We start from the raw sequence: 14,774 nt of genomic DNA on the forward strand, positions 1-14,774 counted from the left end.
ATTTTGGAAACATTTACAATTTTTACCTCCTGATAAAAATGTTAAAATTTGCAACCTTAATGTTACGTATACTCACACTTACACATTCAGATTATTTTAAGAAAAACACATCAATTTTCCTATTCTACCACATTATCTAAAGAGCAACTTTCCTGTACCTTTTCTCTTCTTGCCCTTCAACTGACCGAAGGTGTGCCTCTGAATTCTGGCATCAGACAAGTTGATTTGGAAAGTTAATTTAGAATATTCTCAAAATGTCAATAAAATTGGACTAAATTCTTAACTTACATGTGATGTATTTATATGCTAAACTATGATAAAGAAAAAATAATTTGGGGACCTTTTCAAGATTTCACTTTCAGTTTGATTTTTAAGGTGAAAACAGTATGTGTGTAATTACAGTGGTTTCACAAGCTTCTTTGGGATATAAACGATGGAGAAGGGAGAGAGCAGGGCCCAGGAGGTGGCAGTTAGCTGATGCCTATTTCCACCTGAGTCAGCATTCCAGACCTGTTGGGAACTCTACTGAGCATCATTCTTTAGACATGGAAGGCTTGGGGGAGCATGGGAATAAAAGGGAGTACGATCTAGATAATGAGGAATAAAAAGAACAAAGAGCTGACTATCAGTCAAAGACACATAATACTACATCATGTTGCAGGTCACATACTGTTCTCAAGCATTCATAAGAAGCAACATAACCAGCAGTGTCTTATTCAAGAACCACACAAATGGTGATTAGAATACTCAACAAAAATAGAATATGTATCAACATTCATAATGTGATGCTTCTGACAGCTACTAAATGAACACCATTCTGCTGAGAAATCTTCACTGTGTTTTATGGACTTATGAGTCACAAACTAAGAAAATTTCATTGAGGAAACGACTCTGACTTAAGAACACATGAACCAAAGATAGGGAGATTTTAGTTAAGTATTTTAATTGTTTATCTAATAAGCATTAACCAAATAGGGACAAAGAATATATAACAAAATCGAACTCATTCATCAGTCAGCAAAAACTGAAGTTCAGAAACAAAGGTAAAATTTCTTTGAGAGTATTATGTAAGTCATATGGGAAATTATTTGACTATAACAATTCAAGGTTTATATTAATTTTTGGAAACACAGTAAAGTTCACCTAAAGCAGAAACACTGATTTTTTTACTCCATTATTTGGCAACTTTTGATTATTTTGACAAATGCTTAAGAGTTTGCTTTGCTTTACTTCTTAAAAAACAAATTTTTTTAAAGGGACACTAATGTAAACCAATTACAGGGAACATTTTTAGCTTAAATAAGACAACATACTAGCTAAAAGCACCTGCCTCTATATATAAAAAGTAAGAATTTATATAGAAATCTGTTATTTGAAAATTGGCAGATTAAATATGAAGTTCAGAAATAATTAGCCAACTCCCCACTTACTAACAACTGATTTTAAAGGTAGTAAAAACAACATGGATGGATCTAGGGGGTATAATGCTAAGTGAAGTCAGTTAGTCTGAGAAAGACAAATACCATATGATTTCACTCATATGCAGAATTTAAGAAACAAAACAAACAAAGGAAAAAAGAGACAACCAAAAAATAAGATTCTTAAATATAGAGAACAAACTGCTGGTTGCCAGAGGGGAGGTGTGGGGGATGTGTAAAACAGGTGACGGGGATGAAAGTTAAAGAGTACATTCATCATGATGAGCACTGAGTAATATATAGAACTGCTGAATCACGAATATTGTACACCTGAAACTAACATAACACTGTATGTTAATTATACTGGATTTTAAAAACAAATTTTTAAAAAGGTAGTAAGGCCTTAAATTTTAAAACTCCATGTTTTTATATTAGTTTTAACTAAAAATATTTTAAAGTCAAGTAAAGTCAGCGGACACTGTTCTTTAACAAAAGTGACAGATTTTGAATTTCAACATGTCTACTTCGGGGTGTCAAGGTCTGCAAACAGTCTGCAAGAACAGCAAGTAACAAATAGGGTCTCTGTGAAAGAGTTAGCTCTCATCGAACCAATGGGCCAATTAAAAATCCTTTCCTATTAAAATGAATCCTCAACATTCTCTCCTTTTAGGTGGTATAAAAAAGTCTATACATTTTAAAACAAAGTCATTTTCTTTTAAGCTAGTCTATAATCTAAACTTTACATTAATTCATATTACTTCTACCCTCTTTCATCACCCCAAATCATTCCAATTTTATTATTTTATTATTTAAAAAATATAGCTGCATTCACGGTATTTTCTCATTTTTGGAAACACTGATAAATTTCTTTAGTCATAAATTGTAAGAGCCAATCAAAAGAATTTTCCAAATTATATATTTGAAGTTCTTGGTATAGGCTAACAAAAATAAGACTGACTTACCAACAAGTTTCATATAAACTAATCCAAGTAATTCTGCTAGAGCTATAATACCCAAACCTGAAATCAGAAGAGGGCCATGCACTGGGGTGCACTCTGTAAAAACAAGTGAAATTTTATGTTAGAAATCTACATGAAATAAGTGAACTTTTTAAAAGACCCAACAATAACAGTAATATACCAAGTTTTAAGGAGAATAATTCTTTTTCTAATTACTAAGAAACAAAAATTATCTATATATATTCAACATTATTCACTTAGCCAGTGAAAGGACTCCAAATTATTAAAAGAAAATGTTTGCATAACATGTACCTTATTGCATCAAGATTAATGTAAAACAGTGCATAAAGCCTAAAGTTCCAACCAACTGGAGCCTGGTTATTTAAAAAAATGCTCCTGCAAATGTAGGCGTAGCAGTTTGGCTGCTAGGATAATCAGCCCACAGGCCATATACAGCCAATATTCTCATGGTAATACGGAAAACACTATTCTCAGTGGGGAAAAAAAATGAGAGTTAAAAAAAGAAAAGCTCACAAAGCTCACAACACCAAATGCTGGCAAAGATGTGGAGCAACAGGAACTCTCATTCACTGATGGTGGGAATGCAAAATGGCACAGCCACTTTGGAAGACGGTTTGGCAATTTGTTACAAAACTAAATATATTCTTAACAATCCATAGCCATCACACTCCTTGGTATTTACTTAAATGAAGCTGAAAACTTAGGTCCACACAAAAACATGCACATGATATTTATAGTAGCTTTATTCTTATTCATCAAAAACCGAAAGTGGCCAGGATGTCCTTCAGTAGATGAATGGATAAAGAGGAGGAAGAAGAGCTCTGTCCACGAGAAATTCCTAGTAAGACAAACTGGGACTAGAGAAGAACATGGCCCTTACCTGAGACACAGAGGCTTAGTCCAACCACAGAAAGCACATAGCCCAGTACCTGAAGGATTAATATGGCAATGGTGTAGGGAGAAATCCAAACACCTAGAGGAAGAAAGACTGGGTTGAGAGCACTTAAGAAGCAATCACACCTCCTTGTAATCCGTGCAACCAAAAATAACATCCAGTGACCAAAGACTGACTCCGGATTTCCTTGTCAGATGGTAGCTTCTTTCCCAATGACCTTAACCTCGCTTTGTCACACAAGTAGGTAGTTCCAGATTCATACATTCAGCAGTCTTTTTTTTTTTTTTTTCACAGTGAGCTCAGCTGGACTGGTGCTTTTTACCCAAAATCTTAGAACAGTGCTGCTTTTACCACACTTGCGCATTTTACAGTATGAATGGCTATTATGCATGACTTTGCCACATGCACATAAAATTGCTCTGGTGGAGAGAACCATTATGCAAACATGCCCTTGTAAACATCACAACCTCTGTCTTGTGTGTCTAGATCTGTGATTTTATAACAAATTAGTAACTTTTAATCAAGCCAGGGATAAGCTCTAAGACCAAAAGTTAAATGTACAAATAGAAAAAAACAGACTGTAATAATGATAATAATGACAAAAATATGTTAGTGACTGACTCCAAAAAAGCAGTGAAGATTATATCAACTATAGGTTGGATATCTGTATCATCTTTTAAAACTACAATGTTAAGATTTGCCAATAACTAAAAAAGATATATATTTCCACTATTTTTAATTGATATCCCTATTTTGTAGAACCTGTTTTTTTAACAGAGGCTTAGCAAAAAAGAAAAAATATGTTTAATATCTACTTATAACTTGAAAAAACTGTAATAAAAACGTGAAGATAATCATTAAGAAATTATATAACATAATCTGAAAAACCCACTGCCTAGCATCAAAGATATATGAAAATTACTTTTTACAAAATAACAGAATGCCTTGAAAACCTAAGCTAACCTTAAATTTAATCCATACAGGGAAAATGTCACAAAGAATAGCTTCGAAAATCTTTTAATAAGCCAACTTTTATTGAGTTGTAAAAAAAAAAAAATACAAGAAATATTTTAACCAAAAATGTTGTTTTTAAAATGAAAAAGGCAGACAAAATCATGTTATAACAAATACTCACCTATTATAAACACACAGTACTGAAGTAATATTAATATCACTGTAGGAATTACAATTAAACCAAGTCCACAAGAATTCTTTGTTGAATATTCACCTGTTAATAAAAATAATATTTAAAATATTATCCTACATACTTCCTACTCTATAGGAAGTTAAAGTACTTGAACTTACTAAATGTATCAGTCTCAATACTCCTCTTACAAACTTAAAAAGGCTTAAAAATATATTTCTCCCCAAACTTCACACAAAATGACTATTTTCAGATTAAGACCAAACTTATGACATGTAAACGCCACCACCTAAGTCTCAACATGTCAAAACCTTAAACTGGCTTTGCCTCTTCAACTACCTTACAGAATTCCAGGGAGAAACTCTCGAGTCACCTCTTGCCATTCCCTTCACTGGCTATGTTCAATCTGTCCCAAAGTCAAAACAGTTGTTCTTGCAAGTAATCTTCTGAATTCATCTCCTTCCACCCTGTGTTCTAACTCCAGAGGCAAACAGAGCTGCCAAATTTATGTTCCTAAACATTGTATCTATACTGTATTCAGCTCAAAAACAACAATGGCTCTCTCCAGTCCACACTGTGGGTCCCAGACTACCTTTGCTGTCTTTCCATGGGCCATATACCCTTACTTTCCACCCCCATTCCCATCCTCCGAACACAAGAGGTTTCAGACAGACTTCCCACATTCATTCCCACTTCCATGTCTTGGCAAATGAAGTTTGCCTCTACAGTGGGTTGAATGATGGCCCTAAAGATATGCCCACCTCCAAATCCTTGGAATCCGTGAATATTAACTTCTGTGGCAAGAGTATTATGTTATATAGCAAATGATGATTAAGTTAAGGATCCTGAAAGGAGGAGTTTATCCCGGATTATCCAGGTGGGCCCTAAATGCAATGACAAGTGTCTCTGTAAGACAGAGGCAGAGGGAGATTTGACAAAGACACCATGGAGGCAGAAACTGGAATTATGGTGCCACAAGCCAAGGAGTTGCAGACTGCCAGCAAACACCAGAAGCTAGAAGAGACAAAGAATGGATTCTCCCCTAGAACGTCAGGAGGGATTATGGCCCTGATGACATCTTGATCTCAGATTTATGTACTCCAGAACTGTGAGAAAATTTCTACTGTTTTAGGACACGCACTTTGTGGTTATGTGTTACAGCAGCCCTAGGAAACTAACACCTCCCTCCCCACCTCACCAGCCCCTCATCTCCATCAATCCTGTCTCCCTCATATAACAGTGTTTCTTACCTGGGACAAAAAGAATGGCTCCAACAATGACAACTATAGTGAGCACTAGTCCACCAACAAATAAAAGAATGGTTTTCTCCTTCACAGGACTGGATTTATATTTAATTGCTTAAAAAGAAAACAAAGAATTACACGAACCCAATCACAAAAAGTAAAGCCACTTCTGTAACTTATAAAGTGCAAGGACAAACTGATAACTTACTATAATTGAATCATCTTGGAACAACTCCTTCATATCATGTCAAGCCACCTCAGATCTTTTTCATATTAAGTCAATGTCTAAATATTGTCATGGTAGTATACATATGGATACTGAATTTGAAGGTGACACTTTATTCTCCTTTAAGGAATGAAGTTATATATATCACGCTTTCTCAACTAAGGCATTATTAACATTTTGGACCAGATAACTCCTTGGGCGCGGGGGGGCGGGGGGCTGTTCTGTGCACGATACGATGTTTAGTAGTATCCCTGGCTTCTACTCACTATATGCTGTTAACAGCCCCCCCCCATGGTGCCACTCAAAAATGTCTCCAGACACTGTTAAATGTTCCCTGAGGAGGAAAACCGCCTGAGGTTTACAACTGATATACATAACACTGATGAGAAATAACTGGCTATTATAGTAATATTGAGAAAAAGAGAACTTTATTCCATCTTATATAAAATTAGTAAAGCATATGAAATTCGAGATAATTTTGTTTTGAAAAAGCAGAATAAACACTGGACAAATCACACCCTCTTGATATCCTGATGGTAAAAAATGCTTAAATTGTTCAATTAAAATAATTTCTTGAAAATAAACCATAAATACTCAATAGCACTCATCATACATGTTACTATTTTTGATGCTAGCTCTACTGTCAAGTATCTGATACCTTCCCTGAAAGAATATAATAGATAAACTTAAAAATATTATAGTTGCCCCTTAAACAACACAGGGGTTAGAAGCACTGACCTCCCCCACCCTGTGCAGCCAAAAATCTGAGTATAACTTCACTCCCCCACTATTAATAGCCACTACTGACCATAAGCCTTACCAATAACATAGTCAAGTAACACATATTTTGTATGTTTTATGTACTATACACTGTATTCTTATAATAAAGTAAGCTAGAGAGAGGAAAATGTTATTAAGAAACTCATAAAGAAAGGAAAATACATTTATAGTATTGAACCATAAAAAAATCCACATATAAGCAGACCCACAGAGTTCAAACCCATATTGTTCAAGGGTTAACTGTATTTCTTTTCCTATATATTCACCTTTTGGGTTTTGTTTTGGTTAATATTAAAATTAATTTTTCACCAAAGTTGATAAAAGTAACCTAAAAGCAGACTGATACTGACTGAAATTCTGCTGTTTCATACACATGATATTTTCCACACCATTAATCAATGAGTGTCCTGAGGGGAAGATTTTTAAACGTATTTAGCATTTAACTTGCTTCCATTAAAATGACAAACAGGTCAAATATACTAAAAAGAATAAATAAACCCCTAAATGACCATAACAAAATCTACATATAAGTTATTAAAACCTAGGGTCCCATTATAACCTATAGTTAAGATCTTAAGGTACGATGCAGGCACCTGAAGATTTTTTTACAACTCTACCTATTTTAGGTTGCAATCATCCTTTAGATTGTAACCTCAACTTTATTCTCTTTAGGGGGAGATGGAGGGCTAAGCAATAATCCGTCCTGAAGCTGAATAACCGAATCCACATTCATCAGAAAAGAGTGAGAATCAATCTGGCAAGTTCCCCAAGCTTTCATTTGATCCAACCAGCCTTGAAACTTATATGACTATGACTCAGTCATGTTCCTGACTTATTATAAGGCACAGATTTTCACATCTTTCCTATTCTCTAAGCTCAAACACTGTCTAGGATGAAATTCCAAGTATAGGTCACAAAGGGCACAAATACAGTTAAAAAAAAAAAAAAACTTTGTCTAGACATATGTCAGGTTTTCCATTTAGACCTATGCATACCTGTTATCTAAATAGAATTTGAAAGTTCTGCAAAGGGGTTATAAAATAGAAACTGTGTTTCAAATGTACTTCACAATCAATCAAACATTTATGAGACTCTTCCAGGTTTAATTCAACACACAGAAGAGCTACTAAGATCAAGCGGCAAGAATTCACCTTAAAGTACAGTAGAAGTTCACGCAAAAAGGCAGACATATCATTCTTAACAAAAATCAGAGTGTGAACTTCATATAAAATTCCACCTTTTCAGACTTAGAAGAGCTCTAGGAGAAAAATAATGCCAACAATAGTCACAAAAATAAACCATCAGCAAATGCTACTATTGAGAGTGTTTTACCACAGAATGGCCTTTTCAAACCTTGGCATGTAAGGATGTTGGAGGTAACTGTTGTCCCTGTTAATTGGTTCAACTACTACTTCTTCTCAAGGCTACCTTCCTCTTCCTTAAATTAAGCAGCCATTTCTACCAAATATATTAGTGGGGTCTAACTTATGCAACCATAGGCAACGAAAGAGTATCTCCACGTTTTCTTTAGTGAACCTTTAAAAAGAGTTTCTTCTGACTCATTTCCTTGCTTATGATGTAGGTCCCACACTAAGTGTGGAGAAAATATCTTGTTGCTAACTCAGCTGCCAATTTTTTCAGTATAGCTAAAGGGTCAGGAATCTGATATAGATGCCAGATAACTCAATAATCTCAAGGATCTGTTATTGGTGATTTTTTTCTAGTCCTTTAAGTAGACTTACCCTTATTTATCAAACCTATCAAAACTTTAAATGTAACAGAAAATAAATTCAAGTGATTTCCTAAACACTTAGCATTAAGTTAAAGATAATATAACACCTTAACTGCAGGCTCTTATCAAACTCCCTTGCTGTTTGGCAAGACAATCTACGTAATTTTAAAAAATCAGTATGCTTTGGGGTGCCTGGATGCCTCAGTTGGTTAAGCATCGACTCTTGATTTTGGCTCAGGTCATGATCTCAGGGTAGTGAGATCAAGCCTGGCATTGGGCTCCATGCTCAGTGTGAAGTCTGCTTAAGATTCTCTCCCTCTCCTTCTGCCCCCACTCCCTGCTTGTGTGCACTCACTCTAAAAAGAATTTTTAAATAAATAAATAATAAAAATAAATAAATAAAAATCAGCACGCTTTAAAGGATTCTCCTCAGCAATTAAAAAAAAAAAATCCTCAGCCAAAAGTACTGAAATCAATACGCAAATAAAATATGAGCAATAACACCATTTATACTTTAAGACTTTATTTTTTTAGTGTAGTTTTAGTTTTATGACAAAACTGAGAGAGAGGTACAGAGAATTCCGTTATATCCCCTATCCCCACACATACATAACTTTCCCCATTATTACCATCACTCACCAGAACAGTACATTTTCTACCAAGGATGAGCCTACACTGACACATCATAATCATCCAAAATCCCTAGTTTACCTTAGGGCTCACCCTTTGTGTTGTATGCTCTTGGGTTTGGATAAATGTATGACGCCCATCCATCATTATGATACCATACGGAGTATTTTCACTGCCCTAAAAATCCTCTGTGCTCTGCCTGTTCATCTCTCCTCCACGCCTACCCCTGACAATCACTGATATTTTTATTGTCCCCACAGGTTTGCCTTTTCCAGAATGTTACAGAGTTGGAATCATACAGTATGTAGCCTTTTCAGATTGACTTCTTTTAATATGTATTTAAGTCTCCTCCATGCCTTTTCATGGCTTGACAGTTCATTTCTTTTAATTGCTGAATAATAGTCCATTGCGTGGATGTACGACAATTTATCCATTCACCTACTGTAGAACAGTAAAGCTGCTATAAATACCTGTGTGCAGGTTTCTATATGGACATAAGTTTTCAACTCCATTTGGATAAATACCAAGGAGCACAATGCCAGGGCATATGGAAAGAATATATTTAGTTTTGTAAGAAACTGCCAAACTGTCTTCCGAAGTGGCTGTACCATTTTGCATTCCCACCAGCAGTGAATGAGAGTTCCTGCGGCTCTACCACCTCATCAGCATTTGGTGTTGTCAGTGGGCATATTTTTAACACAAACCTCTAACCCTAATGCTGCCACAAAGGAATACCATATATATGGGGAAACTATCACATTTTTGACAATAAATTAGGAATTCTAAAATTTTCCCCTTTTACACCTTCTATAAAATAATTAAATATAGCAAGTTACTTCTCAGAAATGAGCTAGATTAATTCATTTATTTTAGAAATATTCACTATGCACCTACAATGTAGCAGGCCCTTTTATTAGCCCAAATCATACAAATCAAGGTACAGGCAGAAGTTTATGCAACAATAATTGATTATGCACCTACTATGTGATAATCACTACTCTAAATGCTGGCATTGAACAAAATAGCCAAATCCAAATACTCCTGCCTCAAGGCCCTTATATTCATATGTGTGTGTGTGTGTGTGTGTGTGTGTGTGTTGGGAAGGAGGAGTGAGGATGGAATGTTACTCCCTGACCTTCTTTCCCAATTCAATAAATAAAAGGTATGGGTCTAATTTAGCCTAAAAAAGCCCCTTCATGTATTTAATCTTCAAATTCATGTGAATAAAACATGATATGTCCCTCCAGCCACCTGAAGAAACAGCTAATGTTATAAACAGATACTCCATTTAAGTTTTCTTGTCTCCTTGTAACTGATATAAAGGACATACAAGACAAAATGCAGGTTGTAGTTGATAAATTTCTAGTGAAATTATCAGATCAACCTGGAGATCAAATAAAATCTACCACCTTAGTTTTCATGATACTCCAAAGATGGGATTCAATATGCCCATATAGGTCCACAGACCTCGGTCTATCCAACCAACAAAACCCAAAAATCTATGAATTCAATATCTGCTTAAAGACATGACATTTAGATGGTCCCTTACTGACTGATTAGTGAGTTGGTGGTCAGATAAGAAGGCTAACCAGTGAAGGGTAATGCATACTAGATTAAGAATAAATCATAAAGGGAGATGTGTTTGATTTCATTATTATAGTGCGATTTTCTGACAACTCTAGGAGAGTAATTGTAGGATCTCTTTGGTATCTGTTAAGTTGCAAATCAATATTGTCTTTGAATCAGGATAAAGCACATCTGATCACTTTTAAAGTGAAATTACAATTTCAAAATTTTTAATTTAAATTTAATTTTAAATTTTAAATTAAATTTAAATTACTATTTTACGAATATTTAACATACTCACTAAAAAAAAAAAACACTGAAGGCTTTGCAAATCTGGTGCTGGAGAAAAAGGAACATTAATGCCAATTATAAACTGATTACTTGCCAAGAGGCAAGTAAAAGAATCTTATAATAAACTCCATACACTATCCAACTGGCTTTGATGAAACAATTTTGTAAACATGAATACTGACACATGCCTGGTCTATAGGACCCAGAAATAAAAAAGCCCAGGCACTGTGCAGTAAGTACTTTGAATGCAGAAGATTAAAGATGATAATGTCCAACATGCTAACTTCCTTTTCTTGGTTCCAAATGTTCCCTGGTCTTGTGGATGGTGCCGTAACTTCAGAATGTATGCAGGAAGTTGGGATGTTTGCATTTGGAAAGGGTCGAAGGAATAACAACTGCATTTCTACAAGAGTACACCGCCGAGCTCTAGTTTTGTTCAGTTCCTCCTACAGTAACACCAGGGCATAAAAACATTTAATAACAGAACTGTGATAATTATGTGGCAAGGACCAAGGGAAAGCACTGGAAATTCAAGATTACTGAACAGAATTCAGAGTAAACTTAATAACAAAGTCCTATTAATAGAATCCATCAACCAGGTCACAGAATGATTCTTTGTAATATTATTTATTTTGATGGTATTTTACCTTCCTGGGTAGAACTTTCCTAGTGCAAGTTAGTATATGTCCTCACTTCTTCAGAATGATTTTTCTAATCTACAAAGAAATTCCCTGTCCCATTACATTCTTTTTATGTGTGTTCATGGTCTAATTACTTTCAGTATTTATAAGCTAGTCCTAAAAATTGGATTCAAGGACTTAGTAGGATTTCAAAGCTGTTGTGAGGACTTTTTTCCTTGAATTTCCTAACAATGATTTCCACATGAACATAAAACCAAATGCCTCTGAGCAGTAACCAAAATCTTTGTGGAATAACCTTGAGCAAGGATTAGAAAAGTTAGGAAAGGACATGAAGGATGCCTAGAATGCATGAATTTGAAATAAATGACAGAGGTCCTTGCTTGGTCCACTTCCAATATTCATGAATTTCAGTTACCATGGTTTAGTTAAATAACACAAATGCCCCCAAATTGCAGTACAAATTTCAGCTACCACAATACCACAATATATTAACTAAGTACTTGCATGAAGTGCAAACTTCACTGCTATCTCTTCAGTCCACAAATCACCCTGTTAATATCAGGTGTGTATCATGATCAGGACCAATCATGTCACTTCTTTCAAAGACCGTTGGTGACTACTCACTGAACATCTGTTACTCAGTTCATGCACAGACAGCAGAGCATTGTGTGTTGTGTAACTTCCTTGTCTCCCAGTAATAAATCAATGTGATATTTTACGATGGATTATCAAAGGAGGAAAGAGGGCAGCAAAAATGAAAGAATAAAGAAATATAAAGTAATAATGCTGGAAGTGAGATCAAATAAAATGTAAATGACATCACAAAATAACTGTGGGAATGTCAACACTACTGCCATTCAAGAGGCTCTAGATATATAGTCAGAGAAACTCAGTAAAAGTGAACTTATTGGCATAAATCAGGATAGTGAGTAGGTTGTGACAAAAGGAATGCAGATGTCCCAGAAGTGGTGACTCTGGCAAAAAACTTCACATAAAAGAAATTCTTGGAGATATTGTATAACACTATAAATGCAAAGGATAAAATGTTGGAAGCTGATCCAAACCTTAAAAGGAGTATGACAATTCACTGAGGCATAAAAAAAGATGCTTGTTCTGTATTCAAAGTTATATAACAAGAAGGCAAGCACCATTCAAACTACTCTTGATGGAACACTTTAATTCTCACTGTTTCTAAATGAGAGTTTCAATTTACCATGTACTAAATAGTTTTACTTTTTTTTCCCATTTCCTAACAGTGTTATTACTGACAGTAAGAGGGTTTTTAATGTTTTGACAAAAATTTTAAAGGTCATGGAGCAACAGTAATTTTTTTGCATTTATTTTAGATTGCTTTGCAGAGTTTCAGCTTACTTGGTCATGTTTATGGTCTCACAGTTTTGTGTAAAGACAAGTTCAAAGGAAGGAAAAGTAAAATAAAAAGTAAAATAGATACGCCTGACTCAAAGAATTTCAGAATGTTGGTATGGAACTGAACCTTAACCCTACAGGAACTAGAGATCTTGGTGGGCAACACTTGAAATCATTTATCAAACATCTTAATGACAGAAATTACCTGGTATACTACCAAAGACTAAGGAAGAACCCTGAAAATCAGCCAGTAACTTAAGCATCATTGGCATGGGAAACTGTGAGTTGGTATAGCTTTCAGAACAAAAAGAAAGTGCCCGAAATGTACTACTACTAGAGATTTGTGACTTTGGTTAAGACTCAGTGTTTGATTCTAGTTATCTCTGAGCTGTTTGCTAAGCATTAAGATTCTGCTTAAAAGTTTGTAAGTTAAAGATAAAGGCAAAGATGTTTAGGAACATTTCCCTGTAAGAAACCTTTGTCTTCAAAACATGGTCTAGGGCTCACCAAGTCCTGGCTTGGCTTCAGGAGTTTAAAAGTCTTCTCAGGCTTCTTCCTCAGTAGGATCAGTGACATCCTGAGATACAGTTCAAGATACATTTCTGGTAGAAAGTAACTCTTTCCCCTAAAAATGAAGGCACAACCTGTTCTTTACTACATGTTTAGCCTATGGAAAGTCCAAGTTGAATCTTGGACCACCAAAAGACTGACATACAGAACTAGAAAAGCCACTGCGGAAAACCTCCTGTGATCAAATACAGACCATAAACAGTAACCTGAAACAGTTAAGGACAACTAGAAATCCAGAAAGTGAAAGTCATGGGTCTGAGTTACTATTAATAACTCAGGGACTATATGATAACCACACTCTAAAAAACACATAACTGAACGGCAAGTGGAAAACAGAAGGGCTCTCCTGTTTGGTCGACTCCCCAGGCCATAAACAGGAGGCCTCTTAGAAAGGGTACCCCAAAAAAGGTAGACTCAGATCCATGACTAGCCCAAAAATGGGACAGAAGGCACAGAACATGCACACTTACATGCTTCCTCAACTGAAATGTGCATGCTACAAAGCCAGGAGCAATATGCATTTCATTTCCACATCTCAGGCCTCTACGCCCATGCCTAACAATCAGTAGGCACCCTGTCAATACTACTTGTTGAATAAATTAAAGTAGGTCTACAGTCTGCTCTGTCAGTAAGTTTCATCTACTGAGTATGTGTACCCAGATACAGGTTAACTCTCCCTGAAATAAAAAAGTTCTCAAAATAAGTTCAAGAGAGGGAGGTAGTACACTGTAGTGGTAAATAGCACTGGTTCAAATCCCAGTACCGCCAGAGAAGAACTGGGGGACTGTGGGCAAACTGCCTAACCCACCTGAGCCTCACCTTTTTATCTACAAAATAGGAATGAGAACGATGACACCTACCCCCACTGAGTTCCTGTGGGCTGGAAATGTGACTGCAGAGGTCAGTGCTTTCCAGCATCTATCATACAGAGCAAGGGTTCCACAAATATGTAGGTACTCTTATCATAAACACCTTTCAATGGGAGTCCAGACTGAGTGAATCAAGCATACAGGCCCCTCTCCACATTCCCCCCAACAATTTATTTGTTCTAAGGAGAGCCTAAATAAAAAAATTGCCACCAAAATATTTTTTTAGTTTCATAAGCATGTTCTTTAAAATATGATCAGTGGAATAAATATAAAAAAGAGCATTCAACCTAACACAAACTGAAAATTAAAACAAGATTTTTTTTCACCCATCAAATTATTAGCAAAGATTTTAGAATTATGTCAGGATTATGAGGTAAAAAACAGATATTCTCATCTGCAGTAACTGATACAAAGTTTCAA

At 35.5% G+C, this 14,774-nt stretch overlaps 1 protein-coding gene across 5 annotated transcripts in view; it reads right to left on the bottom strand.

The window, feature by feature from the left end:
* CD47 (CD47 molecule) overlaps nt 1–14,774 on the bottom strand; it is a 46,551-nt gene that overhangs the window by 8,994 nt on the left and 22,783 nt on the right. For all 5 annotated transcript variants that reach the window (XM_032406481.1, XM_032406480.1, XM_032406484.1 and 2 more), the window contains exons 4-7: nt 5,688–5,795; nt 4,429–4,521; nt 3,279–3,371; nt 2,381–2,473 (exon numbers count right to left, since the gene is read on the bottom strand). In XM_032406481.1, coding sequence (XP_032262372.1) covers nt 2,381–2,473; nt 3,279–3,371; nt 4,429–4,521; nt 5,688–5,795 — 387 coding nt within the window. The remainder of the gene's footprint in view (nt 1–2,380; nt 2,474–3,278; nt 3,372–4,428; nt 4,522–5,687; nt 5,796–14,774) is intronic.

Source organism: Phoca vitulina, unplaced genomic scaffold, assembly GCF_004348235.1.
Source record: "Phoca vitulina isolate PV1807 unplaced genomic scaffold, GSC_HSeal_1.0 scaffold8, whole genome shotgun sequence".
Lineage (NCBI taxonomy): Eukaryota > Metazoa > Chordata > Mammalia > Carnivora > Phocidae > Phoca > Phoca vitulina.